Below are 24,014 nucleotides of genomic sequence, written 5' to 3' on the forward strand. Positions count from 1 at the left end.
ACTGCACAAATTTATACATGGAATGAGAGCTATAAAGTAATTATTGACAAATATGATGAGACAATATCAACGTTAACGGTCTTATTATAAATAATTTTTAATGTGACTTATAAAAAAAATTACTTCTCAAATAAGTTCAGAAAAATCCCACAAATATTTCCAAAATGCTAGTTTTTCAAAAACACGTTGCGCAGATAAAGTGCGATATTGAGTAAAGAAGATAAAAGTTCAATAATTTTTTTGTTAAAAACCGTCAAAAAATACTTTCAAGTAATTTAGAATGTTAGACTCAACAGTTTGGTTTGACTGTTGCGTTATTTTCTCCAACTTTTTATTAGACAAAACATTTAAAATGTATATATTTCACATTTATTAAATTTATAATTTTTTTATTTTATATTGGTATTTTCTATTTTAACAATTTTGCCAAGTTTAAATAAAGAAATAATTTTATTCTTAGTTTGATAAAATAAACTTCAAATTAAAATACAAAATATAAAAATATAAATTACACGCTACAATATCAAGTTTATACAAAATATATATTTATACATCAGAGGCGATTTTACGAGGTTAGGGGGGTGTCCCCCCCCCCTCCCCAAAGAAGGTGATTTTCAATTTATAGTCGGGTTTTTTTTAAGAAGCCAGTCGGTAACTTTTAATGATTCACCACCCACCTCATTTTATTCGTAGAATCGCCTCTGATATAGATACATACATACATACATACATATATATATATATATATATATATATATATATATATATATATATATATATATATATATATATATATATATATATATATATATATATATATATATATATATATATATATATATATATATACATACATATATATATATATATATATATATATATATATATATATATATATATATATATATATATATATATATATATATATACATACATATATATATATATATATATATATATATATATATATATATATATATATATATATATATATATATACATATATATATATATATATATATATATATATATATATATATATATATATATATATATATATATACATATACATATATACATATTTATATGTGTGAGTGTATGCTAAAAGTCAATTCTTAGCTTTAAAAGTAATGTTTTTTTTTGCGTCAGGAACAATTCATATTGTCAGGCATCTAAAATAACGACGTTAGTTTACCAATTTGATAACATTTCCATAACATTTGTAAAATCTGATTCCGTTTGGAGCTAAAAATGACAACTTTATATATAGATGTAAATTTTTTTCTTTTTCTAATGTAAATAATTATAAACTGAAAATTTTTATCCGTAAATGTTTAATCATAAAAACTTCAATAAAAAGCTTACTCGATTACATTATATAATAAATAATCAATAAATGTTTATAAATAATAGAAGTCAAAAGCAATTGTGTTTCAATTACTTTTACTCATTTAAATTAATTTTTTTTAAATGTAGAGCATAGTGAAATAGTTTACAATTTTAAAGACAAAAATTTGCACAGATGTGTTCTAAAAATTATTTAATGTTAAGAAAAATATTACGAATTATTTTGAATTTAAACGGTTGAGAGAAGCATTTTATGCGTTGGCTGACAATTAGGAATTCGGAAGTATTTTTGTTATAATTTGCTTGTTTTGTTTTGTTGTAAATTGTTTTTGTTATAATTTTGTCTTTTTTGAAAAAATTTTAACTGTCTTTTATTTATTTTTTTTAATTTTAAAGTTTTATATTTTAAAGCATCTTTCAAAGTTATTTTTCTTTATTTTTTCACATTCATATTTTTTCAATTAAATTGCTTGGAAACTTGGAATTTAAATGCAAAATTATTTCGAATCAAAACAATACATTTTGTTTAAGGTATGCTAAACCCTGATATTACTTTTTACGTTTTATTCGGTCAAGTTTTATACTTTGCTTTTTAAATCTGCTTTGCGTTAGTATTATATTAACGTGTTTGCGGCATAACCCGTATAACAAGCAACATTGCAAGTAGCAAGCAACATAGGTGCAATATTTATCTTAATATTGACTAAATACTGTTAACAATAATGTACCAATATAAAATGTCTACGCTTTGATATATATAGAGAATATCGATTTACAATATTGGCTATATATAAACTGCAATAAAATGCCAACATCTTTTTTTATCATAATCAGTTTGAAAAAGCATGTTTAAAAATAAGTAATTTCTAATCGAATACATTAAATGTATAAACATGTACATTGCAGTTTTTGGTAAGTAAAATTGATCATTTATGCATAAATGCAAGGGGGTTAAAAATTTTAAATTATTGAAATCTGAAACTTTTTAGATTTTTTTTTATATATTATATATATTATATATAATATATTATTTTATATAAAATAAAAGTGTTAAATATAATAAGACATACAAATTTAAAACAATCATACATTGATTGTTTAAATGACGTCATTTAAGGTTTAGACAATATAACTTAAATAATTATTTATAATTAGATGGTTTTAAGGGCAACCCATGAGTTCTTAGAAATCGGAGGGGGATTTTACAAACACCATAACAGGTTCAGGAAAAAATGGAGGTTTTCTATCAAATCTGGAATAATTAACCAGGAGGCAATTATTCTTTTCTTATATCGTAATAAATAACGATTGAAGCATATAACTGTTTAACTACATGCTCCAACTAGTTCAAAGGATTGTTTTACTAGCCCTATTGTAAAGGCTCTATTTAATGTTAGTGGCATAAAAAGAATTGAAACGTTTGAACTTATATAACAGCTGGAACCTTTTTTAAACTTCCTAAAAAAATTCATAAGGCAATGTTGACAGATGCAATGCTTTGTTATAAGCTGGTTTATCTAACGTTTATCTACAGACCAAATTGACATAAATATTTCCAAAGCAAAATGTAAACACATTTGCCATAATGGATGGGATACCACCGCAGAAGCTTTCATTTTTTTCTATATGAGTGAGCACACGTTTACTGATGACGTTTTTTAAAAATTTTATTTAATCGTTAAATGACTAGCTCAAATATATTTTTATATCATAAAATAAAAGTGAAGCACTTTTGTTGATAACCATGTCACTAAGTAAAAATGTTAAGATTGCTAAAAAGAAGATATAAAGAAATGGAGCTTATTTGGCCCACTCGGAAGTGTAGGTAGGTAATAATTAAATAGGTAAAAAAAAATTTTTTCAAATTTTTTTTCCTAAAGTCATTATTTACATATAGTGGCACCATAAAAATTGTCCGGCAAATTAAAAATCAAAAATTTTGAAAAATGCGATACCCTTAAATTTTAAAAAGCTAATAATTGAATATTGGCATATCAATATTGGCCGATATGAGCATGCCAATATGGTTCCTATATTGGCATTCTAATATTGGACATGCGATACTGGAGTAATATCGGCATGCTAATATTTGACTATATTGGTATGCCACTATTGGCGCAATATTGTTTACCATTATTGGCGCAATATCGCATATTTTGGCCATGATATCCAATATTGCACCAATATTTATTGCTACAAGTGGAGTAATTAAAACTTTATTTATTTCAATTTTATTTAAAAAGTAGAATAGCTTAACTTTTTTTTTTTTCATTTTATTTGATTTAACAGTTTTTAGCTTTTTTATTAATTTTACTGTTAAAAAATTTATTGCTGTTCAAGCCTCAAGGTTCAATTCATGAAATTTCGGTTTATTTTTTTAATCTGTTCTAACATGTTTGCAACTGTTTTAAACCTATTTTCTCACCACCTGCCGAATTTTATCTATAAAGTTGGATGCTCAAATAAACTACTTGGATGCTCAAAATGGTTATATATTTTCGGCATTGTCAATATAACTTGAGCCGATGGGGTGTTGTGTATGTTTATAGAAAGTTTAAAGAATGTAAAAATACTAGAGGTTGTTATTTACTTGAATATATATATATATATATATATATATATATATATATATATATATATATATATATATATATATATATATATATATATATATATATATATATATATATATTCAAAGTTCATAAGTTTCTTGAAGCGCACAGAAGAGATTAAGATTATTTTTCCATGCAGCACAATTAGGTAGCATCACTACATGACGAAAAAAAATCCCAGAAAAACCATTATCCTTTATTAATCTTAAAGAAATTGTTTTAAAAACAATAAACAAACTGTGACAAAATCGAAATCAAATCATTCACATTATAATCAGGAGAGTAAACAAATATAACAAAAAATTTATATAATTAAAAGAAAAACTAAAAATAGTTTAGTATTATTTACGTAATTATTTCCCTATAACCTGAATTTTGAAATATTTTTATTGGAGACCAATATCCTAGTATATGTAAGTCTAAAAATATTGTATTAAAACGTATTAAAAACTTTTAGACGTCTAAACCTAGTCTTGTGCCAGCTTGGATATAAACAAGAGGCAAAGGAGGTTTGAATATTTATGCTAAAGATAACATTGAACGTAATGTTAAGAAAATTTTAAAAGTTTCTGAATGAAATACGGAAAGTTTACCCATTAAAATAGTTAAAGTTATTTTTGTTTTATTGTATTTAAACTTTGTATTTTATTCGATTATGTATTATTTCAATTTAAGCTTATTAAAGAAAAATTATTTAAAAATACAATGTTAATGAAATAAATCAGTTGAATGATGATGAAGATGAAATGAATTAGTAATCAACTGATTAATTTGACTAATAATTACTGTGGCAATTTTATACTGTAGATGACTCCATTTTTGGTTATTAAAAATTGTGCTATGTAAGAATAATAGCTACTCAATTCATATGAGAGAAACGTAAAATACATAAATAGAATCTTTTTATCTTCTGTCATTTATCGGAAATTTTGAAAAGTGAAAGTATTTTATAAAAAACGTAAAGCGTTTTTAAACCATTGTCATAATACCTAAGGAAACATTGCTTGGGGTAGAACAAATAAAAGTAAAGTTCAATCTCTCTGTCGGCAACAGGAGTATCTAGTACGTCTAATAAATTTCACGGACTTATTTGTTTATGCTAAACCTCTTTTGAAACTACAAAAATAAACCTATACAATACATACGAGCTAAATTTTTTTAATGTCCTTTGCTTTGTGTATAAAACAAAAAATAAATTTACCACAAATTACCTTTACCAAATATTCGCGGTCTTCAAAGTAACTTTTCATCAGTTAAATCTTACCTCATTTGTCTGTTTCATCGTCGGATCTCAGTATTGATGGCAATTACATATTTGTTTCGCTCTAATAGCCACATGCTTGGCCAGGGCATATACTTACGCATCGCTTATTTGTCGTGAAATCAGGTTTGTTTTTTATTGATGCTCTTCTTTTCTTTCATTAATCAGAAATGATACCAAAAGGTGTGCAGCTTCAAAGACTGCACACTTTTTGGTGTTACTTTTGATTAATCTATTTTTGATTATGATCTATTTATTATTGAAAGAAATTAATGTAAAAAAGTTTACGCTTTTTATTCTTAGCTTACTAAATCACGTAAAATATCTCAGAAGCTAGGTTCTAAAGACTTATGGAAAATGTTCAACAATGTTATTAACAAAGGTAAGTCTAACATTCTATCTCTAATTCATGAGTCTAATCCTATCACCTTTTTCAAGAATAAGGCAGAATTATATGCATAGAACTTTTCCTAAAATTTGCCAATTGATTCTAATGATCACACTCTTTCTGTCTTTCTATAGAAACAAGCTAATCGATTGTTAGACATCCAAATCACTCCGGCTTTCGTTGCTACAGTTATTTCTTTATTGAACTTATCAACTGCTTGTGGTCTAGACAACATTCCTTTTATAGTCTTTCAAAATTATGAGAACTCTCTTCTATACTTTTTAAACTAGTTAATATGTGTTTAACTGAATTTTATTTTTTGGTCTGCAGGAAAATGGCGTGTGGTTTCAGTTTTTATAAATTATGAAAATACTCAGACCCCTCTAACTATTGTCTGACCAGTTTTGTCTCTGTTATTAGCAAGATCTTTGAGTCTTTAATTAACAAACATATAATATCTTATCAGAGAGCCTAATACTCTTTGATTCTTTGACAATCAATTCAGATATCGATTTTCTAGTTCTACAACTGACTTTTTAACTGTTTATACCTAAAACTTTCTATTATGCATTAAATGGAGGAGGTGATGGTAGGCTAGGTGATGAGGAGAAGGTGATGCCAGGGTTACTGCCCTTGACATATCAAAAGTTTTCAATAAAGTCTGACAGCTGGTCTTCTCCATAAACTTGTTTATACGGAATTTCTCAAAAGGTTTTTGGTAATTAAATTATTTCTTTCTAAAAGCATAGTTAAAGTCACCCTCGGATGCCTACATATTTCTACTAAATATTTCTTTTAAATATTTTCCCTCTAAATTTGAGGGGGTTACAAATTTTATATGGTCATTCTTTTTGAATGCTGAGAGATTATATTATTAAACTTAAAATTTATCGATGAATAAGAGTCTAGTTAAGAATAGTACAAAAAATATTTTATCAACTTGTTGCTCTCACGTTCATCTCAACTTTTTGCAGAGCATCCTTATTTGACATAAGTACAAATATAAATACAAAGATTTGGAGTTTGCTCCATTTAATGAAAGTAAGCTATCTCAAAGTCCAAAACTTGCAATTTCCGCCCCTACCGCGGTAGCGCAATTAACTAGGAAGTTCACGCCTCCTTACTTATTAATGACGTTAATTGGGCTAGAGCCGGCGTCAAATCTCGGACGTCTTGGTTCAAGGCCAGAATTCTAACCTCTGCGCCACGGTGCCATAAGATTTTTGAGTGTGTAAAGTTTTTTATTTAACGATCAATTTTTTTAACATGTTTAACTTTAGCAGTACTCGGACACCAGACCTTACATGATTTTCTTCGAGTGTTTGTGTTCTTCGTTGCTCCCACTTTTCCGTGTCCTTCTCCTCCGTCCCATTTTTTGTATTACATAAGTATAGCGAAAAAGTTTTTTATTTTAATCTAAATATATCAAAATTTATTCTCAAAAAAAGCAAACCGAGAAAGCAAAATGAACCGATGAAGAAAATGAAAAATATATGTTAATTAAATACCTTCGAAAATTTTTCATTTCGTATTTAATAGTATTTTTTTTTATTTTTTTGATTGCACATACGTTGGAGTTTTCAGATTCTCAGATTAGAAGGGCGATTCTCGTGTTACGCGTTACGGCTCTTCTACAAACGTTTTCCAATATTAGAGGCAATAAAAAATAGTTTACTACAAATTGCTTGCATAATCCAAGATATATATTGATGTATGCAAGATATATATTGCAACTATTATAGTAGAAAACGTTCCTGATATAAAATTATATTTCTCTGAATAATATGTTAGTTGAATTATCATTAGTAATAGAACTGATTAGTGGCGTACAAAACTGTAATTTGGAATTTTAAACTTTGATTAAAATTCTTTGCTGATTGGCTATGATTTGTTTAATGATTTTTTTTTGTTACAGACAACAAGTTTATAAAAAATATTTTCATGTGTCATAATTTCACCAACATTATAAAAATAAATCATAAATTTTAGTGTTACGAATGTGTGACAAGTTTTGTTAAATGTGTGACGCTGAACGAACTTTTAATAGTTCAATAAATTCAAAACAATTTTTTTATTAATCTATACTTTATTAACATAACTGAAACTTATTTTTAAGTTCTGATGATGAGCTATTGGTGAAAAGAGTTTTAGTATTAGTATAACAATTTTCATTATTGAATATTTCATACAACTTCTCAAAAAAGCAGCACACACCTTTTCCTTTGTTTCTAATGTCTGAACCGGTATGTTTTACAACTACTGTTGTTAAAAGCAACACCTGTAAACAGTTGAACAATATTTCGACTCCACAGTGCACATTTTTGTGCTTGCAAACATATGCGATTACAAAATCTGAAAAATCCTTTTTCCTGCAACCTCCTTGTCTTTTTCAGATTTTGCTTGTTTTCAATTTTATACGAACATATTCTTAAAATTTAGATAAAGTAAACAGTAGTTCCTCTACTACGTCTCCTTTGCACCCATTTTTTTATTGTAACTGAAGGCGTAAAGAGGCTTCTTTAATCCACTGCTGCCGCATAACCTTCTCTGCTAGGTTTACATTTTTTAAAGGATTTAATAATTTTGTTTTTTCATTGCAGACAGTTGCCTAGTCAACAAGATAAATTATGTGAGCTGTTTGCATTTACATTAATCAGCATGAGTTTCATCTGAAAGAAGTATATTTTTAGGTCTTTAATCTACTGAAACCACTCTTATCATAAGCAGATGTAAAAGGAAAAGTCAAGTCAATTATGTAAAGTATAACCATATTTAGAAAAACATGATATTGTCTATTTCTCAAATAAGAATGGATGTACGTCTTTCATTTGTATTTCAGTTGTCATTGCTGGAGATATTGACGCAATACAGTGGAAATATCCATACACTATACAAAAACCTCTAAATGCATTTTTAAATGTAAATTTAGTTGCTTTTTTTTGTAAAAATATCTAAAAAAATTAAAAAATATATATGTGTTTGAAAAATTAGCTCTCTGTTTTTACTAATTTGAGAACCGCCCAGATGATAAACCAGAACACATAAAATAAAACAATTTAAAAATTTTATTTATTTAACTACTTTTATTAGTTAATTTATATTTTTATTAGTTTTTAATTATTAATTATTTAAAAACTAATTAATTAATCAATTGCATTGAAGGTTAATCAATCTTATTTGGTTTGAGAATCCTAACATATGCAATAAAAATTGTACTTCATTTTCGTCAATCATATTTATGTTAAGTGGTAATTTAGATAGTTCGTTGTGACTTCTTCCTTCTTACTTCAAAGTCTATAGTTTATTTTTCCTTCTATTTTTATTATTTATAGTTTCTTCTTGCTCTTAACTTTATTGTCAAAGTAACGTACATCCTATCGACATTGGGCATTTGCTTATTTTCATCTTACTTGTAAAATATCACAATGAGAAACCCTCAATAATCAATGGGTGGCTACTAATGACTCAAAAATACCATCAAACACATAAAAGCTACAAAAACTTACACTTTCTTATCACCATTTGACTGCATTTCAATGGTTAAGAATTTCACGAGTTCAAAGTTATTTAGCTTGATCGTAGTTTTTAAATAAATGCGTTTTGTGGGCAACAAAAAAGAAAGAAAATTTTGTTTCAAAAAAATTAATAAAATTGTTGCAAAAATTGTTCCAAAGACGGATTATTACACAACTTGCACAACTTGCACAACTTATAGTTCCGTTAGGCAAATCAAGCTACTATGAATTTCTTTGTCAACGACATACAAAATATAATCTGTGGGACTAAACTTAGATAAGAAGATAATTTCTCAGAAGAATATCTTTTTCCACGGACATGATAATGAAGGCCGCTTAACTACTGTTGATTTAACTAAAATGGGTAAAAATTTAAATGCAACACTAAGAATGCAATGACGTTGCGGTCAATTTTTATCAAAACTAGTTTATTCATCAAGCAAAAATGCTCTTTACACAATAAGACAAACCAAAATGAAATAGTTAAATTTCCAGATAAATTTATAAGCACATTTGAAAAGGTTTCCGTTAATTCTTTTACTAAATTATTGCCTTAAATTTAATTGGATAATGGTGAATCATATAGTAACACAATCGATTTGTACCACACAATCACCAAACCAAGTTTTGTTACTTTACTCTTAGTATTTCGCAAAGTTTTTTGTTTATTCTAACTACTATCATTTACACTTTAAACTCATGACCTTGTTCACGCATTACTGTTGATTTCAAATGGTAAGCGTGCCTTTAAGAATCTCCATAATCATTAAGATGAACTTTCAATCAATAGGTTAGCATTAGCGGAAAAAATGGAAGTTGAAACGAAATCACTTCGTGCTCCATCAAGATACCCACCGAGAGTTTTACAAATGCTGGATAATGTTTCCGCATAAATGTGTCCAATGGTGGATTTGGTTCTTTTGAAAGAATCAGAACAGAAAAGAAAGTTTTCAAGATGAAAGCAAATGTTTGTAACAGTTAAAGAAAGTTTTCGGCCATGTATATAGTTTACATAAATGCATAACATATTTTATATTAACAATATTTTAGGCATTATTATAAATATATTCATTAATGATTACTAAAAGAGATATGAAATAATGAACAATGAACTAATGATAATACAAATTAATGCTAATTAAGTTGAAATATTTTTTTTTTAAGCAAAAAAGAAGTGTGTACCTAATGGTGCACCCAAATAGATATTTAAGTTTGAGCTTTACGTTGCCTACAATCAAATGCTTATAATCAAATTGTTAAGGTTGTTTTTGGTGGATAACATTCTCATTGGTTTCCAGTAACTTCTGGTCTTCTACAAGGTTCCATTTTTGGTTCTAAGTTGTTTATTCATCTAATGATCTTTCTGACAATCTTATTCAACACCAGAAGGCCAGGGCTTCGTGCTCCATTTTTTTTCTTAGAAATTTCTAGAGGAGAAAGGAATTTTTTTTTAGAAATTGGTAATTGTGTCCACCCAACCACAACCACTTCAAAAACTGTTCGTTGACCCTGAACAATAAAAAAAAGATAACACTTAAGATCAGTTTTATAAAAAGAAAAAAATACGAGAAGTAATAAATGACGCTGAAACTAACATAAATAGATCTTTTGTTTGTTTGTAAGTGATAAGACCGTAAGTCCAAGAAGAATTTATGGTCTTATCGCTGACCACAGCGGACGAGCAATCAACTACAAACTTCACGACTCCTTCCTTACAAATGTTACAAATATAGCTAGGGCTGGCATCAAGCCTTGAAACTCTAAATCTTGTTTTACAGTTTATGCATGAAACAAAATATGGACTGTCCCCCAAATCTTTGAAACTTATCTTAAAGAAATACACCATAAGTTTGCTACAAGATTTTCCATTAACCCCTTTGTTGTTCCTAATTATAATTCAAAACTTTGTTATTCAATTTGCGATTCTTATTCAATTAAGAATTGGAAAGCATTTTTGAGGAAAAGCTTTTTAAACATTTCTGATAAGATTTCTTTTCTTAATAAGTTTGAAACTGAATTAAAACGGTGTTTATTACACACATGTTTTGATGAATCGTCATAAAGTGTTTTTTATAAAATAGAACAATAAGATAAAATCAATTAAAAACTTAATAAATTAATAAATTGTTACAATAATAATTATTAGTTTATTATTCCCACTTTTTTTATTTGTTTGAAAATAATTTTTTAATGTCTTTCTACCCCGGACATTAACTTGCAATTTATCTGGATTGTAATAGGCCGGGTGAATAAAAATGAGCAATTGCTTTTATTCAGTAATTGATCAGCTTTACGTGAATAAAAACTAAAGAGTTTTGCTTAAATTTTTAGTCACGTAAAGTTAAGCACCTAACTCAGTAATTGTTCAGCTTTACGTGAACAAAAAGTTAATTAAAATTTCTCAAGTTTTTATTCACGTAAAGCTGACCAATTACTGAGTAAAAGCAATTGCTCATTTTTATTCATCCAGCCTGTTTATTCAACGGCAAAGTATGTTCAAAAAAAAAAAAAAAAAAAAAAAAATAAAAATATTTTTTTGACCAAAATTATCTAGGGCGAGTCTGTGAAAATCTATAACATTTAGAGTTAAAGGGGGTTAAATGAAATAGCTAAGAGTTTTAGTTCATTTTATTTTTTACGGAAAAAAATTTTTAATTCTATTTTTTTTTTTAAGTTGTAGAATATTTTAAAAAGCAAATATGTAAAAGTCAAACAATTTTAAAAAGAGGTTTTTTAAGAAACTTTTTTTAGTTGGAAAAAAAACTACTTCATTTTACCCTCAAATTGATGGTTAATTAATGCAACCAATGATAACAATAAAAATAAAAATAAAAACACCCATTCATAACAATTAAAAAAAAAATTATTAAAGAAAATTATTTTATTTACATGATGATGTTGAGTCTTTAAGAAGCTGTGGAGGTTGAGTTTAGTTGTTACTTGTGCTGCACTTTTTGGTGCAATAATACTTGATGCCTTTTACATATCGCTTTGGAATGCATGTTTGACAAAGTTAAACCCTGTAATTTGAATTTTTGCACTGATGCTATTCACTTTTTTGACTTGCTGAAGCTTCGCTCATAACCTTACAGTACTTTTTACACTTAACTTGGTTTGCTGCTGCTGTTGTTGTAGGAGTCGCTGTTGTTAACTGATTTATCTGCTGCTCATCTTCAAAGTCAATCTGCGGTTGAGATGACAAAAACTCAGGTTGCGATGAAATTGTTTCTAACGTATCAGCAGAATGTAATTTAAACTGATCGATTTTCTTGATGTTAAGCGGAAACAAACCAGTATTTTGAAATCCAATGACAATTTACCTGAGTGTAAAAAACTTCACCCGAGTAAAAAAGTTTTGCTTTTAGTTTACTGAAAAATTCTTTTGACAAACTGCTGAACTTTGTCTCTGCATAAATCACTTGAAGTAATTTGCGTCAAGCTCTTTTGAAATGTGACAAATGAACTATGTGACAAATGAACAATGCTAGTAAGCAAATTAACAAGATATTGTTATTGATACAATTATGTACAACCCGACAGATAATATGTACCAAGTGTCTATCTAATTTTTAACAAATCAAATAAACTATTTATCTGGACTTTTTTAATGGCAGGAACGTACACAAGCAAGCAACTGCAGCAAGCAGCTGCACGAGTTGTTTATCTTCCTTCCATCCGGGCGGAGATGTTGGGTCAGGGCAATAACATCCGATTTTCCCATGTATAAGAACATCCGTGAAACAACATCCGAAATTTCATCGATGTATAATAACATCCGAGAAATAACATCCCAAATTTCATCGATGTATAATAACATCCGAGAAATAACATCCCAAATTTCATTGATGTATAATAACATCCGTGCAACTACATCTGTAGATTTTTCGGATGTAACTACATCCGGATTTTTTTAAATAATGCATTATTTTAACCAGATGTAGTTACACATCTGATTTTTTTCGGATGTAACTACATCCGGATTTTTTTAAATAATGCATTATTTTAACCAGATGTAGTTACACATCTGATTTTTTTCGGATGTAACTACGTCCGGAAATTTATTTCATTTTATTTTTTATTTTATTTTTAATAATGGATTATATTAGACGGATGTAGTTACACATCGAGAAAAAGTCCCGGATGTAGTTACATCTTTCTAAAGATGTTATTATGCATCGATGAAATTTGGGATGTTATTTCTCGGATGTTTATTCAGTAAAGAAAAAAAGCGGATGTTCTTGCACAAAAATGCGCAGATGTTATTTCACTACTTCGCGGATGTTGTTGGACAGATGTAGTAATGATGTTAAGTATATGGCATCGTAAATTAACCACCATTTTTTGTACAGATGCTTTTTTGATTTAAAAATAATGTATGGCGCAAGATCCAGCAATAAACAGCAGGACTGAATCAATGTCCAACTGTTTAATTAATATTTTCATTGTTACCAACCAATTTTAATGGTCGTCGGCACCACGTCATCAAACTATGTGTTACTTTCCTTGTTCACTAGAGAAGCCATTAAAGCTTCACAAATGACAAAAAACGTTTTCGTTAACACCTGCTACACTGAATTTTCTTTGTAGCGTGTTCAAGTAATCTGCTTCTATTTCTTGTAAGATGCGGCTCTGATGCTTAAATAATGACTTCACCGATTGATGAAAAGCTTGTACCAATCTTTCCTTGGTGTACCGTTATAAAACAGATTAGATTGACTCTGGAGTTGCAAAGAGTCGGGAAATAAACTAATGACTTTATTGCAAGTTCTACCAAAGCCCCAATCGGATTATTTTATGAGTGTATCTACCAGAATTGATTCAAAACATTGCGGCAACCTTGTGTTGGAATTGCCAATTGCCAATTGTTTCACCTATTCCATTGATACGCTTATAAAGGTTTGATAGTGTTGAGTAAAAGTTCTCCACTGCAAGCGCAACAAGGTCTTTGGTGTATGCTTTTTTTGTTGTTGTTGTTTTATCTTTTCATTCAAGTTTTTTCGAGGCATATTTTATATTAGAATAGATGAGATAATATTCAATTTAAAAATTAAACGAAGAGTTTATAAAGATTCATTGGCTTAGACATAATAAATTAATAAAAGCCCTATTTCCATGCAAACAGTTGGCAACAATTTCATTAAACCCCATAGTTCACCGTTTCCTTTTTTTAACTCATAATTTTTTACCGGAAATAGCATGTTGCAATATTGAAAAATGATTCTTGAACGGTGTAAAAACTAATACAAAGATGCGTTTTAAGTTCAACGCCAGCAAATTTCACTTCCGATGGTTTGATGCCCATTTATTCAAAAAAAATTTTTTTAGGGAAAAGTCTCGGGCACTTAAGAAAAAATAAATTGTACACATGTACTAACAGAAAATAAAGTGTCAAAAGACCTTTTAAAATGTATAAACATTTATCTATCGAATTAGAAACAAAAAAAAAAATTATTGTGTACCTTAACAATATACAAAATAAGAAAGAAAAAATGTTAGAAAAAAGACATGTTTCTAAACTGAAAGGTAGCCCCGGACACTTAGTTTAACCTTAATTTTACCTCTTTTTTACCCGTGTGACACAAATATAATATATAATTAGTGAGCATCGGACTGTTCTTAACACAATTTAAAAAAAAATTTGTCTCTGATTTATAAGGAATGCGAATAAAAATGTCATCATTTAGAAATATAAACATTAGATTTTTACTAACGAAAAATATAGGTAGCAGGAGCGAAAAAAAGACTATTATCTCTTATCGCCAAATGAATATATGACCAAATGTAAAAGTGTTAAAGTAATAAATAAAACATCTATTGTTAAAAAACAAAAAAATGCGCTTAAAGATATTCTTCTAAAAACACGTAAATATTTTTGATTTTTTTCTTATCTTTTTTTTTAGGTGCCCCAAGAAGTCCCTACGGTCTCATCACAGAGCACCGAGGATGAGCATTTAGTAAGAAGTTCTTGCCTTCTTCCTAACCGATGTTGCAAAACTTACCCAGAAGTTTGAACCTCGGTTCTTTTGTTTCTGAGGCAAGTGCGCTACCACTGCGCCACAGCTGCTAATATTTAATTTTTATTTATTGAAAAATCATGAATTGATTTTTTTATTTTTTTTATTTTTTAATATCAAACTTCAAAACAAAAAACAAAAGTCTAAGGATAAAAAATGATAAGAATAACAACTCATATTAGACAAAAACACATTTAAATTTAAAAAGTTAATAAGTGAATATAACTCGATCTTTTCTAAAATCAATATACTTTTCATTTATGTGATATATCAATCTTAAGGGTATATTGCAATATCAGAAATAGTTTTGTGGTACATCATTCTTTAAAAATAACTGTCTAAGTTTAGCCTTAAAATCATTAAACATTGTTAGAGTTTTAAGTTCAGTTGTAAGTTATTCATGTATTTGCTCCTCTAATTCAAATTGAAAACTCAGTTGCCGAAAAATAGCTTTTGGGTTGTATATTTGTGTTATTTGAATATCTAGTTAAGTATTTAGTCTGGTTTGTTTTGAATAACGGATTAAAAGTTTTTGGAATAATACTTTTATTAATTTTGAACATAAAAATTAGAAGATGGTAAATATATATTTGGTAGATAGTTAGTAAATAAACTTTGGTGGTGGCAAATAATATCTCCCAGCCAATCGCTTCGCCATATTATAATAGATATTTTGCATATGTCATATCTTCACTCAAATTAATTTTTTTGTAGTTTTTATAGTTTTATAGTATAAAATTAAAGTATTTAAACCCACATAGTATTTTTATAGTTTTAAACCCTCATAGCTTCTTTAGTTTAAGCAGAACATCAAGTGTCCGCAGGTACCCGTTGTCTGGGGCTACCTAACTTTCCCCTACTCGACCAAAAATTTGATCATTCATTGGAAAAAATCATTTATTTTGTATCAAAATATTATATTATCTTATTTGGAAAAAGGTTCTCCATAACACTATGGAGAACCTTTCAAAAAATATTTGCAAAATGCTTATTCAATAAATAAGTAGGACTAAAAAAATAATCATTTTTATCACTATTTCATTCTATCCTTTATTCTATCCGCTTTTACTCTATATAATGTAGACTATTTTTGTCAAATTTATATTTTATGAGTATCTTGTAAATCTACAAAGTTTTTAAATTTTGTATATGTGCAACATTGTGATATTTCTAGATTTAATATCAGCAACTGGATAGATTTTTTATTGTCACTTGCAATGTAAGACTTGTTCAAATAACCTTGTAATACTACTTACAAGGTTTGAGCACAACCATTTTCCTCTATTACTAAATACCAAATAATAATAGAAATTAAAGATTGGGAAAAAAAACAACACGAGAAATAAATCACAAACAAATAGACAACAACAGTTATACTTATGTTTATGTAACAAATAGACAACAACAGTTAAACCGTGGTTTCTTTTATCTCAAATAAAAGAAACCACGGATACTAAATACAAAATAATAATATTTCAATTTGGGAAAGAAAAAAAACTTTCTGACGTAAAATAAAAGGTAATAAATTAGATTTTATGATTTAAATTAAAAAGTTCAGTTTATTGTTTGTTTTTAATATAGTTCTATTTTTAAATTATTATACTTTCAATCACATAGTGTCAACGTTCTTTATTTTTAAGTCTTTATTTTTTAACGAAATCTGTATTTGTTATTTTTTTCCTTTAAATATATTGGTATTATGTATACTTATTTGTACTTTTTTTTTAAAAAAAAACTTAGCACAGCTATTGTGATTTTTTTTCATCTGAGTTCAGTTTTCCCAACATATTTTAAAAAAAATACATTTCTATATTGCTCTTCTCGTTAGTCACAAAAAAGCGTCCGCTATAACGGAGTTTGCTGATGCTTTGCAAATACATGTAATCCTTTTTTGATTTGTCATTTAAAAGTTGTGAGTTTGACAAAAAATATACCAACTTCCTACAGTTTACAATACTTTTATATTTTAATGAGTTATCAGTTTTATTATCAATAATATAAATTATGAAACTAAATTTTAAAAATTCTTACCTTTTATCATTAACTATTATTCATACCTTTTAGATTTTTTGTTTACTTACCAAATTCTCGTTATATTTTAAAAGTGCATTTTCCAAAATCAAATCAGAACTTTCTGGGTTAACATTTGAGTTTTCACTGCTTGAACATTCTGGATCAACAATAGAGTTTTCTAAAGTAATAAATGAACTATCTTTAGATTCTTTTACAACTCGGTTTGCTAATGTGTCTTGGGATTTTTTTAATGAATCATGTTGATCGTTTAAGTTTGATTCCTTTAGTAACAAATCTGAAAAAACACATTTTTCAGTTTGGAACAGTTCAAGGTTTGCTACACTAAATTTTGATAACTTTTGAGATAGTTCTTTTTCGAATTTTATTTTGCTAGTGATTTCATTTTCTCTATCTCGTATTTTGTTTTTCATTTTTAAAGAGTTGTTTGTTTCTGTATTACATGCTACTGCAGTACCACGTGTTCTGCTGGAATCATGCAATATATTTGTGTTTTGAGCTCGATTTGTAACACGCGTTCCGTTTAAACTTTTTTGCCTCACTTCTTCTTTAGATATATTTTCATTTGAGGAAATATATTTTGTTTTGCGCAATTCAGCCTCTTCGTATTGTTTAAACAATCGGTGTCTTAATTCTTCTATTGTTTCAAAAACTTTGTCCTTTTCATCTTCTTTATATTTGTGTGGTTGTTTCTCTTTTTTTGGGATACAGGGTGAGGCTGGTGACCAAAAACTCATTACCTAAATATACTTTTAAATGAATATATATAAATATGTACCAAATACGGGGGGGGGGTATAGTTTGCGTGGTCATAACTTTTGTAATTTACAATATTATCTATAAAATTTAAAATCTGTCGATAAATTTAAGTATAGTTTTAAAAAATAAAGTTGAAATTATTACTACATCAGTGCCTTTACATTTAGGCAGAGGGGGCAAGCGTTTGAGGGTTTTTTTGTTCCCAGGCCTCCACCATGTCAAATTTTTGCAAGGTCTCCTCATTTGGCATAGGTATGAACATACTTAAATTTGGAGATTGCACAATGTGTCAAGGTGAAATCAAAAAATCCTGCGGGCGCCCATTTATATATATATACATACATACATATATATATATATATATATATATATATATATATATACATATATATATATATATATATATATATATATATATATATATATATATATATATATATATATATATATATATATATATATATATATATATATATATACAGTAGAGTGAAAAATATTAGAATCACAACAATTTTTTGTCTAATTTGGCAGTTGTCATGATGAATTTAATTTATTTAACAGAGTATCTCTGGTTTGAGTTTTTAATTTCAGAAAACTATTAAAAAAATGCTAGTGTGAAACAACTTGATTATTTTTTGAGTTAGAGAATAGTTTCAAGAAAAGTTGGTGAGGAACGTATTGTTGTTACAATTATACCTATAATATCACCATGATCGTTTGAAATTTGGACGATTTTAAATTGAGTTTTCACAAAAACCACTTAATCAATTGTTATGATTTTTTTTACAATGATGTTAACATAACTAGTTTTCTTGTGTGTGAATGTAGTTTTGTTTACTCCTCATTAGGTTTTGCAATGTCGAGTAAAGAGTCAGAAAATTGAAAACTTTTTTTGAAATTATACACAGAAAATCCTTCGTTCTCATATTCCATGATTTCAAAAGCATGTAAAGTTCTAAAATCAACTATTGGAATTATTATAAAATGTTATAAGGAAAACAAAACTGTAAAATAAAATCGGGAAGTGGTGGAAAATCAAGATTTATTTCCAAAAAGAAGGCAAAATCAATAGTCGACTTAATTCATCAAAATCCGACTCAGTCACAACAAGATTTAGCGAAGTTTAAATGCAGTAAAGCTTTCGTTCAAAGAGTATTCAAAAAAGAAAATCTGAAAGAACATTACAAGGAAAAAATACCAAAAAGGTTGCTTGATGGAACCATGATTGAATCAAGGCATTTGGATGAGCTAAAAATTTGCTTAAACTAATTACGAAAAAAAATTTATGCATTTTAGAAAACAATGAAACTTACTGTAAAAAAGAAAAATGTAAAAATAGTGTTAAAAATTTCCGAGATTTATAGATTAATGCCAAAAAAAAAGTGGCGCAAAGTAAAATTGTGGAGAAAATGGTACTTTAAAATTGTAGAGATGATGGAGCTTTACAAAAAATTAAACTACTTGCACGTCGAAAAGTTGAAGCTATATTTATTTTTATTTAAATAAAGATTAATTATGTAAGCATCATTAATTATGTAAGCATCATTAATTGGTTAAATTGTCTTTGAGAAAACTCAATTTGAAATCGTCCAATTTTCAACCGATCATAGTGATAAATAACCTTTTATTTCCGTTATTTTTTTTATTTTATGAAAAATAAAATATGGGAGCTTCTGATTTTTAAATAATAAATCTTATAGCATGTCAACTCTATTTTATTTTGTGTGTGTATTTTTTTTATTTAATACAAATATTTATGTACTTTTTATTTAATACATCAGAAAAAAATCATCACTCCACATATCAATAGAATTCTTTTGTCCGAACGCCGTTAGAATCAACTATTACCAGAAAACAGCTGCAGGATGTGATGGAACAAAATTTCATGAAAGTTTCTGTGAGCTGTTTCATGTCGCAACCTCATCTAGGCTGGCTACACTGCCCGCTAACCGCGCGAGATACCATTGCTTGATGAGAAGCAAAAGGCTTGCTGTTTACAGTGGGCACTGTACAAGGCACAAGGCTTGAGGTGAAGCACACTTCACACACTTCACTCCAGCACAAGGTTTGAGGTGAAGAAGACTGGAAAAAGGTATCCAAATAATTTCTAATGGGGTAAAACACTTCTAAATATAATTTTTACTTACAGAGTTTAAATTGTTAAATTTAAAATGTGGCGATTGATTATGATACAAATGATCATTCTACAAACTGTCTTCTCTTTTTGGCAAATTTTATGACTTTTGTCTTTTATTTACTTATTTATATTTATATTTTGGCTTGTCTTTAGTGATTAGTCAACATTTCAAGTCCTTGATAACAATTCTCAGTACGTTTGACGTTGTCCTGATTAGAAATACATTCCCGACTGTCCAGTGAAAACTGTGAAGCATTCAACATCAGTGTAAAATGGAAAATTCGTACACAACTTTAGCAAAATACTTTTGCAATTAATAATTCCAAATAAATTAGGAAATATAATATAAACTAACATAAAAACTAAAATAAAATGAAATAATTTTAATTACAAAGTTATTAATCAACAGAAAACTGAGTTTTTTTACAAACAAGAAGATACTAATAAGTATTAAAGAATGATTTTTCAATAAACTAATAGATTTTAGAAGTATAAAGGACAATGACGCGCAAAGATGGTGTTATGATGATTTTAAGTTAATTAGTTTCAAAATTTTAGATTATTTTCTAAAAAGATATTTGAAATCTAATATATCAAAGTCTATATGAAGTCATTTTGATTCAGCCGGTTCAGATTTCTTCGATTGAAAACTGCTAAAGACATAAAATGATGGATTTATGATGATTTTAAATTATTCACTTTGAAAATTTTATATTATATTTAAAAAAGATATTTGAAATCTAATATATTGAAGTCTGTGTTATTTAAATGCCATTTCGATTAAGCTGATTCAGATTTCTTTAATTGAAAAATGTTGAGTTGTAGGGGTTCCGTAACTTCTGCAATACTGAGGTCAATCAACTCATACAAGCGATTAGCATTAAAATTAATTAGCGGTACTTTTTTCAAATTTATTACCAAACTTTCGTTGTTTATTCTGTAAATATAAACAGTAGCTAATTATCACATAAATATCACATGTTTCAAACAAAAACCTTTTACTTAAATCAGAATTTTCAGATTTGTTTGAAATATTTCTTCTAGAATATAGGTATCTACTAATGGATTATTATTACAATTAAACACGCCTTGGTTTGCATCCTGAATATTTTTAGCACATCCTTTGCCAAGTAGTCTGCTAAAGTTCTCGAGTTTTTAGCACATTCTTTGCCAAGTAGTCTGCTGAAGTTCTCGACCCAGTTAGGTCACCATTAAGTTTTTTTAAAGAGCTCTTAACGGAAGTTTGTTTTGATGTATACATTTTTTTTAAAAAAAACTCTTCTTGTTTAAACACTAGCCAATTATTTTTCTAGTATTGGTAGCAGTTGGTAGTAGTATTATAAAGAAAAATAGCTTGCATGCTTTGCACACTGTTTAGCTCTTGTAAAACACTGAAGGTTTCAGTAGTAAGAACGAAGTCTGTAGCACCAGTAATTGGAATTGCCCTATTTGTCAAATAACTTCCACCAAAATTTCCACCTTCATAAGTAATTATTAGGTGGTAAGTTATTTTGATCTACCACAGAAATTGCCTATAAAAATTCATTCAAAGATAATCAGGTAAATCAAACACTTGTTAAAGCTGTGATCGTCAAATCGTCAAACACTTGTTAAACTTGTTAAATCGTCGTTATGAATACTTTTCTCATAATTTTTCAAAATAAATTTTCAAAATATTTAAAAAATACTTTTATAAACATATAACTTAATTTCTCGTCTTTTCACAAAAGTATTGCCAGTAACATATAATTACATATTTTTCTTATTTGAATTCATTCTTTTTTAATTTTAAAATATTATTAGTATAATAATTTAACTAAAATAACCATTTAGTTTACAGAAAATAAAATACTACACGAAGTATGTACAAAATATATACCAAATCTTATCAATTGTAAATAACAAAAATCAACAAAAATCTACGGCATAAAAAAAACAAACGAGCAAATTTGAAATAAAGCCTAAAGAGATTCGTAGCTTCTGGCATGCTAGGCTATATCATACTTAACTCAAAAGAAAAGATGATCATCAGTATGCTTTACCAATGGACATGCATACTGATGACATAGATTCAATACAACAAAAAGAAAAAACATTAACTCACCTAATATGGTTTGTAAGCGTCAAATGATGATGAGATCATTTTATCTTATTTTGGTATACATAATAAATACATAACATGGTATAGCCAAGCATACCACTAACTAAGAATGTATGGACATATATTGCTCATATATATCAAAGAATATCACGACAGCCAACTTTGTGATTTTATGTATAAAATCACTATGGTGACATTTCTTATTTGTTAATTATCTCCTTTTTTCTTCTAATAATTGTTTTTTCAATTTAACTATTATTGGTTTGGTTTAAAAATGTCTTTCCGCTCCCTTTTAACTCTAAACATTTAAAAGTCTGATTCTTTTTATTTAAGTAATACCCCACTCACACCGAACCTGCATTTAAAAAAACTGCATCTTAACCATGTCTTTTAAAAACAACATTGCAAGGTTGTTTTATTTAAATAGTTTTTTGCGCTTTCTGCGTTGAATCGAAACCAATTCTGAATTTGATTTAAATGAAAAATTATAAAACGTTTTTAAAATATTACTGTTAAAACTCGTTTTATTGTCGTTGTGAATGTAAGTTGTTGCGTAAAATAAAAAACTAGTACCTACCAAATCAAAAATTTATATCAACATACTTATTTATGCATATAAATTTATATCAACATACTTATTTATGCATATAAATTTATATCAACATACTTATTTATGCATATAAATTTATATCAACATACTTATTTATGCATATAAATTTATATAAAGATATTGAAGCATAAAAATTTCACAACTTTTCGGCAGCTATAAACTTATAATGCAATCTAGATTAAAACATGCATCAAAATACAATTCATCAGAATAATTAAATAATAAATAATTGAACAACTTTTTTTGTGTGTGTTTTTTTTAAATAAGAAAATATTTTAAAATATTTATATCATACCTTCATTAATTTTTGTTTTTTTTTTCAATACCGAAATACTCTCATTTAAATTTTTATTTTTATTTTTTTTTTTAGATTTCTCAATTTACATATCATTTGTTTTATTTTAACTGAGAAGTAAATATTTAAATACGCTAAACCAGTTTCCGTTAGGAAAGGAATGACGTCAGAATGATGGAAAGAAATGATGTCATTTTTAATCTTTTTTTTCAAGGAAACTGAAAGTAAATCTTGTGCTTTTTTCACAGAGCACCTGGTAATATGATATTTTAAGATGTCTTTTACGTTGTTTTTACTTCTCACCGATGAAGATTTTGAGAATTTTTTTAATTTGAATTTCAAATATCAAAGTACCTTATTACATTATCGTATAGGCATTATATAATATAATGTTATATAATGTGTGTATTCCATATTTATATATGTAGTTGAAATATATACAAGAGGATTGATTTCAAACCAAAATAAATCAACTATGAAGGAACTTAAAATAACGCTCTTTAAATTTTATAACGATGTTCACTTATACTAGTTAATCTGAACCAACATGTACCAACACTTCAGAAACATGCGTAAATTAAATATATCAAGTTCTTCCCGCTAATCACTCTTTTTTCAATAGATAATATGTCTTTATATCGTCGAAAAGTGCATCCAACTAAATGTAACAAAATGTAAAGCTAACTTAAGATCAAGCAACTAAACATCACAGGTCAATTTTAAAATGTCGAATTATGAAAAAGAAGGATATTAAAGAGAAACTTCCAAAACATTTTTTCGATTTATACTAATATTTTTTTACTCATTTTAGCCTGATTTATTTGCACAATTTTTGTGCAAATAAATTAGAAAAATCTGTTAACTAATTTTTAAGTAATTAACGATTATAAAGGGAGCTGAATTTCATCATGTTCAACTGATAATATAAATTCATCACTTATGTT

General features: G+C 27.5%; 1 protein-coding gene across 2 annotated transcripts; it reads right to left on the reverse strand.

Moving 5' to 3' along the window:
* Positions 1 to 1,067: 1,067 nt before the first annotated feature.
* LOC136084874 (repetitive organellar protein-like) lies at positions 1,068 to 23,182 on the reverse strand. Of its 2 annotated transcripts, none has more exons than XM_065806083.1 (3): positions 23,071 to 23,182; positions 17,219 to 17,917; positions 1,068 to 1,245 (listed from the first exon to the last, which is right to left on the reverse strand). In XM_065806083.1, the coding sequence occupies exons 2-3, from the start codon at positions 17,903 to 17,905 to the stop codon at positions 1,192 to 1,194; spliced, it is 741 nt and encodes a 246-aa protein (XP_065662155.1). In that variant the 5' UTR covers positions 17,906 to 17,917; positions 23,071 to 23,182; the 3' UTR covers positions 1,068 to 1,191. The 2 variants fall into 2 exon arrangements, with proteins under 2 accessions (XP_065662155.1, XP_065662154.1); XM_065806082.1 differs by having other exon boundaries at positions 17,219 to 17,908; positions 23,071 to 23,173.
* Positions 23,183 to 24,014: the final 832 nt, after the last annotated feature.

This window comes from Hydra vulgaris, chromosome 09, assembly GCF_038396675.1.
Source record: "Hydra vulgaris chromosome 09, alternate assembly HydraT2T_AEP".
In the NCBI taxonomy this organism is placed as follows: Eukaryota; Metazoa; Cnidaria; class Hydrozoa; order Anthoathecata; family Hydridae; genus Hydra; species Hydra vulgaris.

Coding starts and splice junctions, on each gene's coding strand:
- LOC136084874 (XM_065806082.1), bottom strand. Junction 1,246..17,218: donor TAAAATATAACGAGAATTTG/GTAAGTAAACAA, acceptor TGTCATTTTTAG/CTCCAAACGGAATCAGATTT.